Here is a 21,696-nt window from a genome sequence, read left to right on the forward strand (position 1 = left end):
CAGCTGGATTTATAATTATAACCATGTGCCACTGTGTCTGGCCTCCATGACCACTTTCTGCAACTCTCAAAGTATAGTGCCTGGGCTTCCCCCACCCCATGGAAGGTTAGAACTGTCACATCTCAGAGCCCAGCCTGGGCTCAGCCAGCTGACACCTGCAGCCCCTGGAGAAACTGTCAGCCTCAGAGTGGAGTAAATAAAACCTGTCCCACCCCAACCCCATTCCCTTCAAAGGAGGAACTCCATTTTGTGGTGGGCCTGAACAAAGAAACCTAAGCCCTTTGCTCTTCTTCTTTGTAGAAGAATAGCAGAACCCTAACACTTCTGACTGATGGAGGATGTAGGGCAGGGCAATTTCTGGGCCTGCCTAGACTCCTGCCCTGTCCCATGGAGCTGAGACCAGTTCAGGGGCAGGATAGACACTGGCAAAAGTCTGACTGCACAAAATACTGCTTCCTGCCAGACACACTTGGCTTGCCAAGTTCTTGTACCTCTGTTTACTGCCAGAACATGTGAATAGTAGACAATGGAGGAGGCTGTCCATGAAAAGACTGGGGATAGCTGGGAATGGTGGCACATGCTGCTTAGGAGGCAGGAGAATTCCAACTTTCAGGCCATTCTGGACAACTTAGGATAAAACAAAATGATGAAGCTCAGGGGTAGAGCCTTTGCCTTGCATGGGCCAGGTTCTGGGCTCCATCCTCAGTACCAAAAAAAAAAAAAAAAAAAAAAATTACACGATGAGCTTGAGTGTTGTGACACATACCTTTAATTCCAACCAGTTGGGGGGCTGAGACAGGAGGATCTCAAGTTTGAGACCAGCCTCAGCAACTTAGTGAGGCCCTGTCAGTCTTTACCACTGACAGTACTTTGTGCAATTAGACCTGTGGCCTGAGCAACTTACTGAGACCTGAACTAAAAATAAAAAATAAAAAGGGCTGAGGATGTTGTTCAGTGGTTAAGCACACCTGAGTTCAATCCCTGGTACCAAAATAAATAAATAAAGGAATAAGTGATGAGAAAGTGGTAACTTTCATCTTGTCCACTCTATCCCTCAGGAGGAAGCCAGTTGCTATGTCATGAGAGGCTGTGTGGGAAGACTTTGAGGCCTCTGGCCCTCAGCCACCTGAGTGAACCTTTTTGTAGGCAGATATTCTAACCCCATCAAGCCTTCAGATGACCACTGGCTTGGCCACATCTTGGCAGTAATCTCATGAGAGACCCATTACTGAAATTACTCAACTAAGCCACTCCTGATTCCTGACTGTGTGAGATAATGTTTATTCTTTTGAATTATTAAGTTTTGGGGTAATTTGACAATAGATAACTAATACACTCCCTTTCTACTTAAGGACCTGAGATGATTCCCCACCCATTCTCCCACCGAAGCACTTGAGCTCCTTAACTCCTAATGTCTCTTCCTGTCCAGGCCTCCCTTCCAGAACACTGGTTTACAGAAATCCTGGTCTGTGTGGTGTAGCGCAGTGGTAGACCATGTGTCTAGCATAGCATACATGAGGCCCTGGGTTCAATCCTCAACACTCCAGTTAAAAAAGAAAGGAAATGCCAAATGAATTAACTCTTCTCTCTGGAGGCCTTAGGAGGCCCCCCAAAGAGCTGGAGATTATCCTCCTGGCTGGAGAGTGGGGTTTTGTAGGGAGAAGGTGGAAGAGTCAGGGATGTCACTCTCTAGGAGAGGCCTCAGGAGAAACATTGTATGCACAAGCCCTCGGGCCCCCTCTTCCTTCCGTCCTTTATTTTCTCTTTCTGGGAGGTGGAGCAACAAGGTGGTCCAGCACTCCCCTTCTGTCCCTTCATGAAAGAGCATGGGGAAGTCCCTGCATGAGCCCCAGCGAGTCTTTGATGATTCCTCTCATAAGCCCAAAGGGCATAGAATGTTATATAGTAGAAAGGAAAAAAGCCACCCACAGAACTTTCCAGGAAACCACTGCCCTGTGAAAGCATGGGGCTTCCACTAAGGCTGTAGAGAATAGGGTCCTGTGGCAGAGCTGTGGAATGTCCTCAGCAGCTCCCCCCACCCCACAGCAGGTGGTGGGAATGATGCTCTGGAGACTTTCAAAGAAACCCTCAGGATTTTGTTTTAGTGTGATCATCCCTGGCAAGTGCTACAACTTCCTCCTCTCTGTGCAGCTGTTTCTCCACCTGAGGCAAAACAAGAATCACCACCACCATCTTGAGGCTCAAAACATCAGACTACCTCAAATGATTCATTATTCAGGCTTCGGAGGGTGGACCCCTTTCCCTAAGGCTTCACACAGAACGATGGTGTCACTCTCTCCATTCTCCGACCCCAAGTCTGTGGTTATTGTATCTCCTATCTCCACAGAGACAGTCTTCAACCTCATTATTTGTCCCTTCATGTCACTTTGCACATGGCATACAGGTTCAGAGCAACAACCAAAAAGGCAGTTTGTCAACAGCAGTGCATATGCCACTATGTACCTCCCACTCCTGCAGGCTCCCCACGATTTGCTTTCAATATTTTGTTCTCCTGTAGAGGGCTAAAGTTCCCTGATAGACAGAGCTGTCTGCAACCAAAATTTAGGGCCTCTACCCATTACAAATGGTGAGACGATATGCCATGGGCTGAGGCCCAGTGTGCTATGTTAAAAAGGCCAACTATATGGTCCAGAGGCTCTCTCCAAGAAAGACAGAGAGGAGCACAAATGGGCATGGGGGTCTTCAATATCATTATTGGCATAACCAGAACAGGCCCACTTTTTCCTTCATTCAATAATAGAAATTCAGACAAGTACATTGCATATGAAGAGCACTTCACAGTTTTCAAAGTTCTTTTATTATTCCATATTCACAACCCATTTTGGTGGGTTGTTATCATTATCCCTTTTATTTTTCTTTTTGAAATAAGTCTCACTATGTTGCCCAAGCTGGCCCCAAACTCCTGGACTTAAGCAATCGGGCTGTCTTAGCCTCCTCCGTAGCTGGGGCTACAGACACGTGACAGCACCCAGCCATTATCCCATTTAATAGGTGAGAAAACTGAGGCTCTAGGAGATTGGTGACAGTCACATCAGCAGAACCAGAATGAGAAGCCAGGGCTCCTTACTCTCACAGCTTCAGCAACAGCCAGTTGCCTAGATGCTGTTTTTCCTCCCCTTTGTCAAACTTGCATGATAACTCTGCAAGGGTCAGGGCTGTATCTCCTAAAACAAGCAGTTCGGTTCCTCTCCTGCAAGGTGTATAGGACATGCGAGAGCTGTTGGGTGTACAGAGAATATGCATACCACAAAGCAGTGCCTGCACACCCTGTTGATCTGTGCCCTGCTTTATTCACTGCAGTGTGAAATCTCATAGTCGGCCCAGTGACCTCCTGTGGGGTGTAACAAGCAGTGACCACTGGGTGGCAGTGTGTTCTCATGCCTGGGACTAGAAAAGTGGCCAGGGCTAAGGTATGTGGGGGTGGGGCAGAGGTAGGAACTTCAGCCAACTGCCTAGAAAGGTTGTGAGAGACCCGCTGTCCTCCTGGAGGGCTTGACACGGCAGGGTTCCTGTGTGTGCTCGTGCGTGCGTGCGTGTGTGTGCGAGTGTGTGCGCGCGCGCGAGCGCGCATACGTGCCTGTGGCCGCGCGTTCCTCTGCTGCAGCCAGGGGGCCTAGAGCAAGTACTGAAATGCAGCTGAGCATGGGGTGGGCCAGAGGCACAAAAATCTAAAGGAATTTTAGGGCAGCCAGCACAATGTGGGCGGAAGGACGGAGGAGGGGGCTATAGAGGTAAGAGAGGGCTTTTTGGAGCTTTAGAAAGATGATTACCCAGGAGAGAGAACAAGAAAGAGACCAAGGAAGAAACACAGCGGTCAGAAACAGAAAAGGGGAAGATGAGGGAGATTGGCTGGAGAAAATAGGTTAGGAGGCTGGCTGGGGTGGGAGAAGGGAGCCTCTAGAGGCCTCTAGAGGCTGAGGAGAGATTGGAACCTTCACTGGACAAGAAAGAGCCAGACTCAGGCTTGCTGCTGACAGGGGATTTATTTGGTCTGAGCTGCTGAGATCTGCTGATTGCCTCAGCCCCAGGTCAGAGGTGCCTTGGCTCCAGCTCTGACTCCAGCTCCAGTTCAGGCTCTGGCTCCTGCTGTGGCTCCAGCTCCGGCTGTGTCTCTGGCTCCAGCTCCATCTCTGGTTCTTGCCCAGGCTCCTCTATTTTGCTTTGAGACTGAGGAGGGTGAATCCCATGCTCTAAGGCAGAAAATCTTCTGGGCCTCCACTGAGAGAAGAGATGGAGAATGATAAAGGGAAAAGGAATAGGAAGGACACTGAGTCCTTCTATTTTTTCCCCAGTCCTCTGTCTTCTCCATCTGGTTCAGGGCCTTCTCTCAGCCCCTTCAAGCTTCCCAGGTATAAGAAGGTCCCTGTGGAAACTTATGAAGGAAGATGGAGGGCTGATGACAAATTCAGGATCCATTTTGATCATCTTCCCTGAGACAGGTGCCAGATAGCATTCTGAGGAAATTGAGAGAGGAAGCCAGTGGGGTGAGTATCCCTGGCTCACCTGTCTTCTCCAACGGTGAAAGCCAAGGGCTCCAGTCACCAAAAGGAGCAATGAGAGGGCACCAAGGATGAGGAGAGAGAGATGGCCTGCCTTGAGGGTAACTGGGGCTCTCCCAGAGCGTTGGGCACCTATAGACAAAACACAGAATTAGGAATAGGGTCAGGGATAACATGGACATTGTGCCACTCTCTCATACTTTACAGATGCAATAAGGTCCAGAGAGTTTCAGGGACTTGTCCAGGATGGTTCCACTAATTAGTAGGAGCAATGGGTGAGGCCTGGACTTGAGGTCAGGTCCCTGACTAGAACAACAACTCAATTGGAGAGATATTGAAAGAAAAGAGCTGGGGATGGGGAGTGGCAGGAGGAGTTCTGGAAGGGTGATCAAGATGATTTGCTTTTGAGTTGGGGCCATGGCATTTTGGGGCCTTAGACCTGTTGAAGACAGCTCTGGGATGTACACCACTGCTCCGAGAAGCCTCTCTCCTTGGTAAAGTTGGCATTGCCAGGATTGGGAAAGGAGCCTGGCCTCTTGCATCTCCAACAAGGGTCCTGGGGTACTCCTGGACCTCCTGTCCATGGGGTTCCATACAAAACGCTCATATCCTGATGCTGGAGTCACCTCACATAGCAGTTTCCCCAGGGAGCCAGGTAACCCAAAGAGTTTAGGAGTCACTGAAAAAAAAAATTAGAGAGAGGAGATCTCTTGGGGTCCTGACCTGGTTATAATACCACAGATTCTCAGTCACCCTGCTTTCACCAGGGCTCTGGTAGGGCAAGGCTGGGAAGAAGGTTAAGGGTCATAGTCAAATTAATCTTGACAATGCTTGGTCAGATTTCCCCTTGCTCATTCCAGATAACATTCCAGATTCCCTATTGCCTTTAGAACATGTTCAAACTCAAACTGGCACTAAAGGCCACATAAGCAATATTATTTCAGATTCTTTTATATTACTTTCTCCTGAAATGCTCACACCATCAATATCAATCAGGTAACTTGGCTCCCAATATGCCTTGCAATAGTCCCCCTTCTGTGATTTGACTCACATCAGTGCCCACTGCCTTTGTGGTACCTCTGAATGAACTTATCCCCCTTTCTGAAAGTTTAGAAGACAGTGAACTGACCCAGTGGTTGAGAGACAGAGCATTCTCAAAGCTCTACAGGATATTTGGAGCAGACAAATGGTGAAGGGCCTTGACCTGTCTGAGTATGGCATATGGGGGAGGTAAGATTTGATGACACAGACACCTGAGTTTAGACAATGAGTCTGGCATGTCCCAGCTGTGTGACTTTGAGAACATTCCTTCTCCATAAAATGGGGGTGGGCTGGGTTTACAGCTCAGCTGGTAGAGAGCCTGCGTCACATGCTCAAGGCCCTGGGTTCAATCCCCAGCACCCCAAAAACAAAACAAAATATAAAATGGAGGTAACAATATCTCTCCAATTGAGTTGTTGCACATAAAATGGTTGGCCTAAAAGAAGACACTGGACAGAAGGAATAGGTGGGCTTTGGTGACTGACTGGACGTGAGGAAGGAGGACTCCAGGGTTAGGATGAGTGGAATTCCAATGGAGTTAATGACAGTCTAAGTGAGAAAGTGAATTGGCATAAGACAATAATGGGGTTCAGGATGAGGCTGAGGAATGTAGAAATTCTCAAAGCAGGTAGATATTTGGAATTGACTCTGAGGAGGCATATTATTTATTAGTGTATTCATTTATTTTTGCAACCAATATGCATTATTAAGCACCTACTATGTGGTGCTACTGTTACTAAACAGTAACAGGTGACAGGTAACTACTGCAGATGTTGCTAAAATGTCATGGCTAATAGCTACCAATCAATTAACATATTTTTTGAATGCTTTTTTTTTCTGTTTGTTTTATACTGTCTTAAAAAACCCTTGCTCAGTAAATATTTGCTGACCAAGGGGCTGATTTATTAACTCCTTCCAAATCCAGGCAACTTCCTGAAACTTTAACCAGAGCCCTAGCCCCAAAGCAAAAAGAATTCTAGAAATATATTCTACCTACTTTGAATCATTCAAGCTTTTGTCACCTCTCGGAACTTCTCAGACCCTCCCACCAGTTCAGAGCAGGGGAGTCCCTTAGAGAACAATGGAACATTTATTTTGTGACTCAATGGGGAGATTTTCAGTTTCGGTTCTTTATGAAGGGGATGAATAAAGAAGCCACAACTTGTGATCCTGGCATCATGGAGTGGATTTGCAGTATTTGACCAGCCCTTCTCCCAGTCCCTGCTCCCCTGGGATGAGAACTACTCCTTTCCCACCTGGGGCTAACCTGTGATGACTGCCAAAGTGATGGTAGCACTCAGCTGCTGCCCCTGTAGGTGGATGTGGCAGGTGTAGGTCCCAGCCTGGGCCAGGCTCACAGCCTCTAGATGAAGAGTGAAGTTGCCATTGTCTCCAGCCACCAGGAGGTCAGGGCCTTCCCCAGGAGGGGACCACTTGGCAATGAGGGAAGACTGGGTTCCCACACCAGGAGGCAGGTGGCAAGGAAGCTCAGCCCTTGAACCTGCTCCAGCATACACTGTCAAGGGCACTGAGGGCTCAAGGCCTGGAGAGAGAAGGAAACCCAAAGTTAAGCCAAGGGAAATGTTCCAGTGTAGTGGGATGGGAATGCTGCAATTGTAGGGAAGGGAGGCAGAGGAGTGACATTGGGGCTGGGGATGCAGATCAGTGGTAAAGCACTTGCTAGGCCCTAAGTTCAATTTCCAGTACCACAAACAAAAAAAGGTGAGGGGGGCGGGCAGGGAGATTGGGCTAAGAAGAGGGCTAAGGAAAAAGTAAGGTGGATGAATTTAGGATGCTCAGAAATCCAGAAAGTGATTCTAACATGGTGGTACATGCCATTAAGCCCAGTAATTTCCGAAGCTAAGGCAAGAGGATTACAAGTTCAAGGCCAAGTTTGAGGCCAGCATAGGCCACTTAGCTTGACTCTGTCTCAAAATAAAAAAATAAAAAAAAAAAAGAGGGTAGGTAGCTGGGGATATAGCTCAAGGGTAAAGTGATGCTGAGTTCTATCCCCAGTAACATATGGGGAGTGAGATCCAGAAAAAGTAAGTTGGGCAAGCAGGAAACCAAAGGTTGGCAAATGAGGCTGATGGCCAAGAGAAAAGCTAGAAGGGGAACTGGCAGTTAAAAGGCTGCCACATGGGGCTGGGGATGCAACTCAGTGGCATGCAGGAGACTAGGGTTCGATCCCCAATGCTGCAATAAATAAATTTTTAAAAGGTTGCCAGAGAAGAAAGGGGTCAGGCATGTAGGCCCAGAGCAATCAGAAGTGATACCAACTGCTGAGAAACTAGTTTTGGGACCCATGAGTCAGGGGGGTGGGGGTGGGGTGGAATGTGGGTGGGGTAGGAAGGGGTAGTGGTCAAGGGTAAAGGCAGATTAGAGTAGTTACCCAGAATGGTGAGGTTGTACATGACGGAGACGTTAAAGCCATCACTGTAGGTAATGATACATCCCCAGGTCCCAGAGTCCAAGGGGCTGACTTGGGGCAGAAAGAGGAAGCTTTCAGCTAAATGGTGATGGGGGGACTTCTGGACAGGGACTTGGCTTTGGCCCCGGAACCAGCGCACAGAAGCTGGGCGGTCAGGACGACTGAAAGAGCAGTTCAAAATGACCCAATCTGAGGTCCTGAGAGATCCTGTGGGGCTAGCAGTCACTGCAAGGAGAAAGAAGACTTGATCAGCCCCAACGGAAACATATTCCAACCTAAGGGCCTAACCAAGCCAGAAGCTCCCAGAAACAGGGATCTTGTTTTAGATTTACCTTCTCCCCTCCCCCCCAACCTCTACTCTCCTCCAGCTCAGTAGCTAGCACCTGGAGGAGTTTTAATGTGGATCACTAAGAGTCCTTGATTTCTTTCCATTATCCCCTGCCCCCAGTTTACTAGGCATCGCTTTCCCTTCTCTTTCTCTGGATCTTGCCTGAGGATGCCCATGAAGCCCCTCCATTCCAAACATATCTGAAATGAATCACTGTGGCCCCATGCTCTACCCTCTCTCTGCAGAATAGGTGCCTCCCCACCTCCGCCAGGGCAGTCCTACTGTGGGGTGGGCAAAGAGAGGGGGGCTCCAGGGGTGACACAATCTCTCCAAAGGGCCCTCCCTGCATTACACGTGCTTCTCCTGGGGCACCTTTCACTCATCAATCAAGTTCCCGCTGCTTCCTGTACCCTTCTGGAGGCCCTCAGGCAGGGCCTAGGGCACAGCCTCTACCGCAGCCCTTCCTGCCTCGGGTGCAACAGCGGGGAATGGGGGACCACCTCCCCCACGGCTCTCCCTCCTCCCGCCCCACCTACTAGAGGCCTGGCCCACACGTAGAAGGAGCCGGCAGGCCAGGGTGCGGTCCTTGAGGCGCACTGCAGCGTGGTACTCGCCAGCGTCGGAGAGCAGAACAGGACGCAGCCACAGTGAGAAGTCCCCGCGCTGGAGGCCGCGTTCCTCCAGCTGGAAGCGGGGCTGCAGGGGCAGCCTCCCGCTGCGCAGGCCTCCTGGAGCCACACTCAGCAAGGTGTAGCGTTGGGGCCCCATGCCCCGGGGCGAGGGCACCACAGAGGCGAAGCTTTTAGACAAGGGACGGCTTAGGGTGGGAGCAGGCGGGTCACTGGGCAAGAGAAATAATGAAATTGAGAAATTAGGGGTTAAGAAGTCCCGGAGAAGATACAGTCCAAAAACGCTTTGAGGTAGAGGAAGCCCGCCCCCAAGAGATCTCTTGACTTCCAAAGCACTCCCCAACACACTCACACACCAACCCCATCCCCTTTCCTGTTGGGCCAGCACCATCCACTAATGGAGAGGTTACATACTCTGGAATGCAGATGTAGGAAAGCAGCCTGCAGAGGAAGGGTAGAAGGGGTGCATGAGGAAAGGGGAGGCTGTCATTGGTTTCAGAGGGAGTGACATCTCAGAGGAAGGAACCAGACTGGTTTGGATGTTGAGCTATGTCTGGATACCATTAGTGCTAGATTGGGAGGTTCTGTTGCCCATGTTTGGAGTACATACCTGTCTGGTTGATGCTGCCAGGTGACAACTCCTCTCCGAAGAAGACCAGGATTTTGGAAGGGGATTGTAAGTCTGCAAGGAAGGTGGGCAGGAGTCCCCTCCTGAGCCCACACCACCAGGACCTCTTTCCCAGGGTCTGGAGCCTCTGCTGGAGAAGCAAAAGAGAGGCCAATGGGAGAGGCCATGCGCCAAGAGACTTAAGAGTACAGAAGGACCTCAATGTTTCCCAAATGAGAAACAGGATAGAGGAAGGGCTTGGGTTTCTTTCTGCCTCTTCTCTGCCAAGGGAGAGACTGAAGAGAAGCTCTGGGAGTGCAAAGACTTGCTCAAGAAAGGCATTAGAAGACTCCACCACAGAGCTAAGGACCTCAGGATCTTTCAAGCCATGGAGAGCTCCCTGCTGGCCCCCTCTTGTTGGTCGGGAGGTCAAACTTCCCCCCATCCCCACCTTACCTGGAGCCACCCACAGCAGTTGCAGAAGCAGCAAACCCAGGAACTGAGCCTCCCACATCTCCCCTATGGCCTGGGCTGAGCTGAACCCTCCAAAAAAAGGAGGTCAGAAAAGGGAGTGGGGGTCTGAGGAATAGAAGAGAAATTCTACAAGGAGAAAGGTAGAGGGAGGAAATCTAGAGGAAAGGAGACCACCAAGAGGGAGGCCTGGAAAGAAGGAGGACCAATAGGCTGAATTTCAAGGGGAAAGATGGCCAGATAAGGCAGGGGTGGTACACCCCAGGGACCAGACTGTGAGTAGCAGAGGGCAGAGCAGAGGCAAGGTGGCTGTCTTGAGCTGGGATGTTGTTCTACTGCTCCCAGGGCCCTGGCCCCTGTCCTTCTGCTTTCCCTCCACCCTCCCCATTGCCCGCCCCCCACACCCCAGGGCTTATGGTTTCGCTTTGCAGTGGAAAGTCTGAGGGGGTTGATTCCCAGCAGCATCACCCTCCACCTCTGAGGTAGCGCTCCCCTTGTTTACTTCCTCAGTCTTGGGTCTCCCCACCACCGCCTTCTCACCCTTCCCCACCCTGCAGACTCTTCCCTCTCCTTGGTACTTCACACTCTTCTCTCCAAATATTTGAGAACTACCCACTTGTCCATCTCTAAACTACCTCCTCAGTCCCAGCATTCACACTTTCGTCTTCCTTCTCTGCTCATCTCCTCCTTCCTTTAACCTCCCAGAATTTCATTTACCCCTGTAGACCTGTTCCCCAGCTGTCTATACAGTGTCTTCTGGGAACAAGATAGAAATGAAACTTCACTGCACCCTACATGACAGTAGAAGTGGGGAAGGGAATGTCAGTGTGTGAATAGCTACATTCTTTCAAGCCTTCATTCTGTGCCTGTCACTATATTGGACACTTTATATATAGTCACTCATGAAATGTTTCTCCTCCATTGCACAGATGTGGAAACTAATTCTCAAAAAGATTTAATAATTTCTCAGTGACTCAGAACAAGTTCAAAGCCAGCTTCGGCAACTTACGGAGGCCCTAAACAACTTTGTTTAGGGCTGTGGATTTGGCTAAGTGGTTAAGCACCCTTGGGTTCAATCCCCAGTACCCCACTCCCCCCAAAATTAATAATTTGCCAAAAATTAATAATTTATATGAAGGCAAAAGCTGTTAGTGTGTGGTCCTGACCCTGGGTGAATTGTGGGTATTTCCTTATCTCCAGTGTTGACAATTAATCAATCCCTCTTCCCTGTCCAAAGTTTCCAATCCACAGGTTCTGTACTAAGGGCAAGGGTGATGTAGACTTTGAAAAAATGCTAAATCTTATACCAGATCAAATTTAAGGCAGAAAGGTTAGAGAAAGAATGCTGAGACAGACAACTCTTGTTCTGAGCCCAAGGAGCCCAGCTGGAAGAGTTGGAGGGCCAGTGACAAGGAGACAGGCCTGGGAACAAATTCTGGAGCTCTCCCCTGCTTGTTGGAAAGGAGCTTCCTGTGTCAGGCAGAGGGCATCTTCAATGCCAGGAAGTTTTCCCTCCAGATCCTAGGAAGTAGAGACCCAAGTCTACTAGCCTCTCCCACTTCAAGGGCGGGACTTCCTGTTTCTGGGGCTGTTTCTATTTGCCTGGTTCAGCACAATAGAGCTGGTAGCTTTCCACTGGGCTCAGCAGTGTCTAGATCTTGTGTGGGTTAGCAGGGAAGTGTGTGCATTGCTGGGGAGGAGCATCCCCAAGAAGCCAAACAAGACATAAGTCAGCTCTCAAAAGAAGAGCTAGGCTTCCACTGCATCCCTGGAAGCCTGACTTGTCTTCTGGAATTGTTGAGTGTGAGGTCAGCCAGTCACCCTCATCCTTTTCTACCCTTTCAGTGTACTCTCTGGACCCCGGGAAAGCAGAAGACAGGTTAAAAACAGAAGCGCGACCATTTCTTTATTAAATTATACAAAAAGGGGAGGGGAGGGGGGCAGCTGTGGGGCTCGGCCCCAACCCCGGCCCCACCCCGGCCTGGCGCTGTCTGACAGGAGGGTATCTGAGGGAGACCCAGGGATCAGGCAGGAGAGGGATAGGGCAGGACATGAGGCTGGGGGATGCAGAGAGTAGGTAGGAGAGGCTACCCAAGGACGAGGACAAGTGCCATGGTGGGTGAGGAAAGGGAGGCAGAGAGCAAGGAGGGGAGAAGGGCCACTGGGGACCAGCTGGGGAGCTCAATGGAGCAGGTCAGGAGGTGGAACAATGGCAGAGTGAGGGTGGAGGGACAGTGTCTGGAGAGGCGGAAATGAGAAGGCTGGGGAGAAAGGGTGGCAGTTCTGGTGCAGGATCCAGAGCAGGGAGCCAGGTGAAGGGTGGCTGTACTTGTCTGTTCCCACCCACACCTCCAGGCCCTCAGGGGCCTACTACCCCCAGCCCATTGGCAGGGGGCTCATGCCGATGCCCCATTTTCTGTCTTCTGCCGCTTGGGATCCGCTTCATCCTGTGGAGAGGAAAAGAGTTGGGATAGTTGTAAAATGGGAGAGGGGACCTCCCCCTGTCCCAGCTGGCCATGCTCCAGCCCCCACCCGTGCCACCACTAGGATCTGGGTCCAAGTCCAAAGGGCACCCAGCCCCTGCTGCATCCCTGACAGCCCCTCAGGCCCGGCAACCAGCCCAAACCTCCTCTTCGGCAGCTCTCTTCAGCGCGGGCCCTTCGTCATCCTCTTCTTCTTCTTCCTCATCTGAGGAGCCAGAAATGGGTCATTGGGGAAGAGCAGGAAGCTCTGGCAAAGACCCCCTGTGGTTGCCCTCAGCCCTGTTTCAGGTCTTCAAACCCACCCTGACTCTGTTCTTTTTAGCCCTGATTTTTCCAGCCCAACCTCCACTGCCCCTCCCCACCTTCTTCATCCCCTTCATCTTCCTCCTCTCCATCCTCAGCAGTTTCTTCTTCTTCCTCCTCAGCTCCGTTTTCTTCCTCCTGAGGGCATCAAGATAGGGAGTATTGTTGGGCTAGCTGCGCGCCTCTACATACCATGGTAAGGGGGACTGGGTGACAACAGGCCTCAGGGTGGGACAGTGGGACATGGGCCAACACCCCAAGAAGGTAGCTGGAGGAAGGATGTAATAATGGGGAGGGAAGATGGTCGAGCACGTGTGGTCACCTCCCGCCTGACCCCTGCACACCTCTACCACTTCTTTCTTTCGCTCTTTCCGGCTTGCCTTCTCCTCCACCTTCTCCTTCTTCTCTTTCAGATCCTGCAAGGGAAAAAGAAGTCACCTTTATTTCACCACAAATGATGTGCAGGCCTTCAGTCCCTCCAGACTTGGTTCTCACTCTCTGCATTAAGTTTAGAGGTGTGTGAGTGAAGAAGGTGGCCACAGCTTAGAACAGAGGTACCAGGGTCCTTATATTAGGGCCACAGAGGGATTGACACCTGACACCTCTTCCCTAAGACCCAAGGGGAGTGAGAAAAGTCCCAATGAAAGGGGAACAGGCAGCCAAGGTAACTGATCCCCATCCTTGTCAAGTTCTTCCAAACCTCCCAGGCTGAAGAGTTCAGCTCAGCAAAGCAAATCCCCTCCATCTGCTGGCAGCCTCAATGCCCCACCCCCTTCATGTCCTTCCTCCTCCTTTGCCTGCCCCCTCCCACTGCCGGCTTTCCTCTGCCTTTTGTCTACCTCTGGGGCCTTTTCCTGAGTACTTTCTCTCTTGGGCATCTCTTCCAGCTTCCCCTTCAGCCCCTCAGGCCTTTGTTTCTCCCAATCTGTGTCTCCCTAATGATCAAGATCCTACATGGTCCTACATTATAGCTCAATGGTGGAGTGCTTGCCAGGCATGCATGAGGCACTAGGTTAAATTCTCAGCACCACATAAAATAAATAAATAAAATATTATGTGAACCCACAACTTAAAAAAAAAAAAATCCTACTTGGTCAAACTCTACAGAAAGAGAGAGAGCACCCCAGCATAATTCCAAACCTTACTCCCATTTTAACCATGCCTATCCCAAAACTGCTTCAGGAGTTTCCTCCTTCCTATCTCCATAGTTTATACATTGGTGTGATGGAAGAGTAGAAGTGGCCATTTCCGATGGAAATGTAGATAAAAGTAGGATAAAAGAAACATGTAAAGGAAAGACATGGTAGATGAAGAGAGCAAAAAACAGGGGAATGGGAAGATGGATGGGGCAGGTACCATCCAGTGAACCTTCCCACCACACTGCCCCTCTCCTTCACCCCAAGATGTGGGCAGGCACACACTTGTCCTATTCTGATCTGGCCCATGGGCATCTCCTATCCAATCTCCGGTGGATACCCATGTGGGCATCCCCTCTGGACACCACACCTGCCTTCTGATTCAGTCCTCTCCCTATCCCATCACTTGGCAGGTTCTGAGGACACTGCAGATATCCTCCTGAGATCTGATCTGGTGTTGGTGTACAACTCTGTGTACCTGATTCCATGTGGATGGAAGTTTTGTGTATGAACAGATCACCCTGGGAGGGTGTGTCCTTCCTGGAACAGAACTGGGGATTAGAGAGGGGCTTGGTGCCAATAGGCTGGCCTAGGGCACACTCAATTCCCTTCTCACCTTCAAGGTAAGCATAGCACACCTGACCCTCTAACTTTAAGTATCTATTTCATCCTACTCTGCTGTCTTCATTTCTTTGCCACAAGGCAGGTTTGGCAATTCTAACACCTAGTGGGCTTTTCCCTATATCCAGGATCAAGAGACCCAGGGGCTAATTCAGCTTCTCCCTAAGGGGCCTGTACCAGGTTGATAAGATCCTGGCCTGAGTTTTCTAACTGGGCAGTTGAAGGGAGGGAGGGAGAGGGAGAGAGACTACCAGAGTCCAAAGTCCAAGGGGCCAGACCCTCTCCTCCCCTGTACTGTCCTTCTGGTCACTGTCCTTCCATGATCCCTTTTCCAGGAGAGTATGTGACCTGGGCTCTAGGTCTTGGGCTAAGCAGCTCTCTGGCCTCAACACAGGCACTCACTGACACAGGCTAATACTGATTCACACAGCCACAGAGGAGCGCCCACGCGATCTGGAGACACATGGCTCGGTGTTTGGGCATTCTGGCACACTCTTGAGACAGCACAAGAGCACAGTGGAGCTACTCGGTGCTCACAAAGCAACAACATGGCTCCAGAACGTCTAAATCTCCACACGCACACATGTAACTGACAAGGGCAGTCCCACACACTCGCTAGATTTTAGACATACAAAGACACCTACTCGTTGAAGTCACATGCCACCGCACAGCCCACCGGAGGGCCACACAGGCACACCTGTCAAAGCTCATACATGTGTCCTCTCCCACTGTCTTCCCCCCTTGTACTTCCCTGGCCTCCAAGAGAACTGTGTGACTCCTCAGCAACGCCCCCCCCCCAACAAAATCCAGCTCCCAGCCCCCAAACCCTGGCCGCATTAATTTCCCAAAGCGACACTCCGCAGGTTCCCTAGGGAAATTAGAGGAAGCCTGGAAGAGGGGCAAGGGCAAAGGGATGAGGCCGGGAAGGGAGCTGATGAGGGCAAGGACAGCTCCGTGCAAGGCCATGAAGTGCCAAGTCTCATCTTTTCCAAAGGCTATTCCCAACCCCCTTCTGATTTTTAGGTTTTCAAGATTTTTTGGCGGGGTCGGGGGAGGCGAAAACGAAGAGAAAACTGAAAGCCGGTGCTGGGAAAGGAATGCATGGCGATGGACAGAAAGGAGGCAATGAGAGAAAAGAGGCAGATGCCGTCCGGGGAGAGAAGCAAGGGACAGGCCGCTAGGGGAGGGGCCCGAGAGGAGTAGCCTCCCGGGAGAGTCCTGTTTACACTTGAGGATCTCAAACCGCTTAGCAGCGGAAAGGTGAGGTCGGACTCAGAGGAGAGAGAGAGAAACGGGATGCAGGAAAGGGACAATGTAAAGCGAGGCACGGAGAGCTCCGACGGGAAAGCAGTCAAGGTAGAGGCGGGCGTGGTTGGGCCACAGGGGGTGGGGACGCGGTGGTGGCCGGGCGCGGAACCGAGCGGCAAGGCCAGGACCGAGGCGCCGTGCGCGCAGGGAAGCTAGAGGGCGCTGGCGCTAGCCGCGCGTAGCGGGGTAACCAGCGCCAGGCCGGGCAGCTGGGGGAGGGCGGAGTGGGGTCCGCCGGGAGCGGGGCGCCAGGGCCGCACGGGGCCGTCGGGGGCAGCCTAGGGCCGTAGATCGCACCGCCACCAGAGACCGCGCGGAGGCCCGGCCGCCGCCGCCCCTGCCCGTACCTTGGCGCTCAACTCGGCCGCTGCTTCCACGCTCTTCTCCGACATGGTGCCGGGGCCGGGGCTGGCGGGGAGCCGGGGTCCCGGGGCCGAGACGGAGAAGCCCTGGACGGCGGAGGGTGGCCGCGGCCGAAACCTAGCGCGGTGGCGACGACGGCGGCGACAGCGGCAGCGGCGGCCGCTCGGCAAGCTGTGTCTCTGGAAGAGGCGGCAGAGGCGCGCGGGGTGGGGCGGGGGTGGGTCCGGAGCGGAGACCCGCAGGGCTGCGGCCGTCCGGAGGGCGGGCGGAAGGGCGGTGCGGGCGGTGGCCGGCGCGCTTTGGCCGCGGTCGCTGGGTCCTGAGCTTGCCGCCCCCGCACCAGCAGAGCTGCCGCCGACCAGCCGCTGCCGCCCCCGGGAAGGGAACCCGCTTATAAGGCGGCGCTGCCCGACGGGAGGGGCTTCCCAGGGGTGGGGCAGGAGAGAGCGGGGAGGAGAGGAGATGGGAGGGGGATAAAAGAGGAGGTTGGAGAGGTGGGGATAGGAGGATGAAAGCGAGGGGAGGGAGAGCGAAAGAGGCGGGAGGGAGAATGAGACCAGGAGGGGGAAATGGAGAGACTGACGGCCGCTGAGAGAGAAGAGTGGGGAGAGGAGGTGGGAAGGGGTGGGGTTCCTGCGGGGAGACACCTCTCCGAATCCCAACCTACTGCCTGCGAATGTGGAGTCTGGCTCTGGGGGCGGACTAGCGAGGTGGCCAGAATCCTACTGACCCCAAAAAGCCCTGAGATGTTGCCAAGAGGCGGGGCGGGGGTGCAGATCGGGAGGCCGAGCAGGTATTTGAGAAACCAAAAGCTTAAAGAAGAGGAGGAAGGTTGGTTGAAAGCTACTTCTCCATGACGCTAGATTTCCCATCTTAGTCGTCCATCCACATTCTCTGGGTGGCCTTGAGAAGGAAGGAAGGGATGGGAGAGCGGAAAAGGGCAGCCTGGCCTTCTCGCCTGCTGAAACTGACCTCTGTGGCCCTGTTCCGTTTCCTCCCTTCCTGATTCTTTACTGTGATCTGAGGGGGAATCAGAGGCCCTGCAACCTCCTTTCCTCTCTCCAACTTCCACCTTTATTACTCGCCTCTCTAACCTCACTTTTATTTATCTGATTTTTTTGTTTGTTTGTTTCTTTTCAGCCCTCTTTATTCATCTCCCTAGACTCCTCTCTTACAACAATCTACGTCTTCATTCTTCTGAAAGCAATTCTCCACTTCTTACTGATCCTCTTCTACCCTTGCACCTTAGGACTCTTTCCCTCTCCTAGACAATGCTGTTTTTTGTTTTATCTGACTCAGTCAACCTGGCCCCATATCATTAGCTGATTTTCCTTAACTCCTCTTCATGTCCTATTTTTTTTTTTTTTTACATTTTCCCTCTGTTTGCTTTTCTCTTTCTCCTGCTGCCATCTTTGCAAATATAATACACGACTTTGCAAATATAATACACGTCCAGATCTGGAGTTCCAGCCCCACCCTATTCTGGACATTTTAGTCTCACCCTCAACCACGGTGTGTTTGGGTCATTTTGAGAAGCTTGGGATTTCAGGTCGGGGACCTGGGTTGTACTAAAAATCAGTAAGGTGAATGGGCTGGAGGTTGTGATTTGGAAGAAAGTGTATCTTTGGTGTGTCATATTCCATATTTGTCATTAATTACTCTTCACCTTTTTATCATTTCATTTTCTTAATAAAAGGGCATTCCTTGTTGAGCCATCATCATCATTATGATACAGTGCTTAAGTACACCATCTTTTGATTCCTTGATGTACACACCTCGCAATTTCTCTCTTGACTCTTCTATCAGTTTCTCAGTCTTGGTCTCCTCAGAAATCTTGGGGCTCCACCCAGGTTTTTCCTTGCCTGATACTATCCATCTTTTTTCTGAGATCTTTCCATTTCCCTCTCTCAATCTGTTTCTCTGACTCATTGGCTGATGTCTCTGGCGATCTTTCACCATCTCCATCTCTGTACTTTCTCTCTTGCTTCGTTTAGCTCCCTCTTTCCCCTTCTTTCGCTACCCGTCCCCTCTCTTAGCCCTCCCCCCCCCCAAGGTCTCCCAGTCTCGCTCCTCCTGGTCGGTCTCTTTCCTCTCCCTCCCGCCCTCTTTTCCTCTTTCCCCCCTTTCCACCTCCCTGCCCCGCCTGCTGTCTCGGACACCCTGCTGGGCTCTTACCCTGTTGCCCTGGTAACCGCCCCCCACCCCGGTCACCTCCACTCCCCTCCCCCCTCCAATCACCGCCACCAACAACCTCCATCCACCTTCCTCCTATTTTTCCTGAGAACCAATAGAAACCCTGTTGCCAGGTGGAATGCTCATTTGAATCAGCCAATGCAGGAGCCTAGCTGCTTGCCCTGCCTTATATGGGGATGTGAGGAGGGCCACTCCCCCCACTCCAGCCCCACAGGGGACCAGCCCCTCCACAGTCCTTTCTCCCCCCGCCCTGAAGGGAGATGTGGACCCTCCTCACCCTTTCATAAAGTGTCTGGCCTCCCACTTCTTTAACTGAGACCACCAGGGTTAGCGTGGGGTGTGGGCCGGACTGTGGGCTGGGCCTAGGGCTGGGGGTGGGAATGAGGTGTGATTAGGGAAGGGGAGGCGGAGGGAGCCGGGAATTTTGCCCAGGGAGGGGTGTCTGGGAGCGGAGGCAGCTGCAGTGGAAAATTCCAGGGAGATGGAGAGGCAGAGAATGGGAATCCTGTCCCAAGGCCCAAGGGAGCGCCTTGAGAATCTAAGAGCTTGGACACTAGGGTCCACAGGGACTCGAGGGAGAAAATTTAGGAGGCTGGAGGCTGGATCTAATTCCTTTCCTGCAAGGGGGAAGCAACCCTTATCTTTTCTCTTGCTGGTTGGACCCCAGGCTTCAAGAGAAAGAAGCTAGAAATTAGATAGGATGAATTTGTAGTGAGTGAGATACTGGAAATCTACCCCAACAATCCTTGAAGTTAGTCTCTGGGGCCAGTGGTGTTACATGCCAGTTTTTGCTCCTTTTCATAGAACTACTTCTGAGCCTTTGTGGAGGCTTGCAGATTCCTGGAATTCTATTACTCTACAGCCCAATTGAGAATTTCTCCCATTGGTTGAATGGAGAAACTGTGCTGCTTACACATTTTCTGAAAGTGGGAAAAAGAAGACCAGGTGACAACAAGAGAGGCCTGATCCCTCTGATCTGACATCCTAGAAACTTACCTTACTACTGAATGTGGAAGAAAATTCAATTCTAATTACTTCCATGTTATTCTTAGTAAATTCTCCCTCTCCAATTTCCTGAATTTTTTCAGTGTGTATATTTAGCCCAGAGGTTAAATGCAAAGGAAAGTCTAGTTGTCATTCAAGGCATTAGAGGACAGAAACCTGAGTATGGGGCCATCTCCACTCATTTTACTTTTTTATCCCCATTCCACTCTCAATAACCTATTCCCCATTTTTTCTTTGCTTTTTTTCCCCCCCCCAAAAAAGTCTGGAGAATTGAGAAGAGATGGGCTCAGGGAGGTGGGGGTTGGGGGGGGAAGAGAGAAAGAAAGAGAGAGGAACCCACTCAATCTAACTTTGGATCATATTCAGTATGTTATGCCCAACAGTGTTAAATAAGAAATAACCCTCACAACAATTCATCATGAATGCTATTAGTCTAATTGGTCTTTATCAGTCATCAAAATTCTACTTACATTTAAATTAATTTAAAAACATTTTAAGGACCCGGGCACAGTGGTGCACGCATATAATCCCAGTGCTTGGGAGGCTGAGGCAGGAGGATTGTGAGTTCAAAGCTATCTTTAGCAATTTAGCAAGGCCCTAAGCAACTTAGTGAGACCCTGCCTCAAAGTAAAATATAAAAAAGGGCTGGGGATGTGGCAAAATGGTTAAGCACCCCGGGTTTAATTCCCCATATAAAAAAAAAAAAGGAAAAGTTTCTTTGTGCCCCTCCATAAAAAGCTTAACTTTTGCACTTCAACAAACTGTAATTGATCTTCTACTAGGTAGTCAGGACTATGTTATATGATGGAGACACAAAGCTGAATGAAAAAGACATGGTGCCTGCCTCAAGAAATAGATGGAGAGAGCTTGGTAAATCAAAGTACAAGCTGATAAGGGCTCACCCTGATAAGGGACCTGTATCCAGGACTCTTTTTCCATCAGTCAAATCTCTCTGTATAGTATTTCCTCTTAGTATTCCATTCCTGGAGTCTATCCCTGATCTCTCCCGACTTTGCAGAGCTTCATGTCCAGTGTTTCTAACACCAAACAGACTTCCTTGGTCTTCCACCCATACTGTTAATATCTTTTTGTGTATAATGCTAGGCACAAGAGGAAGAGCTCAATAAATGATTTATTTCCTGGCCCAGGGATATCATTTTGGATCCAATCTCAGAGATTACTTTTTAAAACCTTTTTTCTTTAGGTGGGGTGGGAAAATATACATCAACATACAACATGCTGCCAAGATACCAGGCTTGGAGCTTGTCTGATTTGAGATTGTCATTAACTATTGATGTTCCAGTGGTCACTATCTTTCATGTTTGAACATCAGAACTAAAATTTCTCTGGCTTTTTTACTTCTCCCTGAACTTTCTCTCCAGTAAAAAGAATTGGTTTTATCATTATACCTATCCTTCAGATTCTTGACTGACTTTTCATATTCTTTATGCTCTCCTTCATGACCTCTTTTACACCTAGAATAGTTTGCTATTGCCCAAGCCTCTTCTGTCCTTCTTTAGCTTTCTTCCCTTATATGTACTCTTCAAAAAGCTTTCATGGTCTTCAGAAAAGCCCAGAAGGAGAACATCATTTATAGGTGCTTTCCAGCTCTATGCAATAAAACTTTCTGTGATGATGGAAATGTTCCTCATCTGTTCTTTCCAATACAGTAGCTACATGTAGTTATTGAACACTTGAAAATGTGGCTAGTGCATTTTCCGAGAAAGTGAAGTTTTTTAGTTTAGGTTTTTTTGTTTGTTTGTTTGTTTAATATTGGGGATTGAAAGGGGTGCCTCACCACTGAGCTACATATCTCCTTAGCCCTCTCCATTTTTTTGTTTTGAGACAGGGTCTGGCTAGCCTCATACTTGCAATCTCCCTGCCTTAGCCTCTTGAGTTTCTTGGATTACAGACTTGTGCCACCGCACCCAGCCAGTAAATTCTTTTTTTTTTTTAATGAGGTAACTTTTTTTTCCATAGCTTTATTTTATTCATTTATTTTTTACGTGGTGCTGAGGATCGAACCCAGGGCCTCACATGTGCTAGGCAAGCGCTCTACCACTAAGCCACAATCCCAGCCCGTGAATTTTTAATTTTAATTAATTACTTCCTTTTTGCAGTGTTGAGGATGGAACCCGGGCCTCATGCATTCTAGGCAAGCACTCTGCCATTGAGCTACACTCCAACCCTAACTTTAAATTTTAATAGCCATATATATATATATATATATATATATATATATATATATATATATATA

The 21,696-nt window shown here is 50.3% G+C and overlaps 2 protein-coding genes across 3 annotated transcripts; both read right to left on the reverse strand.

The window, feature by feature from the left end:
* Positions 1–3,985: 3,985 nt before the first annotated feature.
* Positions 3,986–10,406, reverse strand: Lag3 (lymphocyte activating 3). 2 transcript variants are annotated; one of them, XM_015500684.2, is made up of 8 exons: positions 10,013–10,406; positions 9,560–9,707; positions 8,857–9,161; positions 7,954–8,217; positions 6,829–7,104; positions 4,960–5,199; positions 4,525–4,652; positions 3,986–4,239 (listed from the first exon to the last, which is right to left on the reverse strand). In XM_015500684.2, the coding sequence occupies exons 1-8, from the start codon at positions 10,068–10,070 to the stop codon at positions 4,051–4,053; spliced, it is 1,608 nt and encodes a 535-aa protein (XP_015356170.1). In that variant the 5' UTR covers positions 10,071–10,406; the 3' UTR covers positions 3,986–4,050. The 2 variants fall into 2 exon arrangements, with proteins under 2 accessions (XP_015356170.1, XP_015356171.1); XM_015500685.2 differs by lacking the exon at positions 4,960–5,199.
* Positions 10,407–11,907: 1,501 nt separating this feature from the next.
* Positions 11,908–16,763, reverse strand: Ptms (parathymosin). The gene is made up of 5 exons (XM_015500687.2): positions 16,226–16,763; positions 13,158–13,229; positions 12,873–12,951; positions 12,654–12,715; positions 11,908–12,474 (listed from the first exon to the last, which is right to left on the reverse strand). The coding sequence occupies exons 1-5, from the start codon at positions 16,268–16,270 to the stop codon at positions 12,424–12,426; spliced, it is 309 nt and encodes a 102-aa protein (XP_015356173.1). The 5' UTR covers positions 16,271–16,763; the 3' UTR covers positions 11,908–12,423.
* Between the last annotated feature and the right edge of the window lie 4,933 nt (positions 16,764–21,696).

Source organism: Marmota marmota, unplaced genomic scaffold, assembly GCF_001458135.2.
Source record: "Marmota marmota marmota unplaced genomic scaffold, marMar, whole genome shotgun sequence".
NCBI classification, from domain to species: domain Eukaryota; kingdom Metazoa; phylum Chordata; class Mammalia; order Rodentia; family Sciuridae; genus Marmota; species Marmota marmota.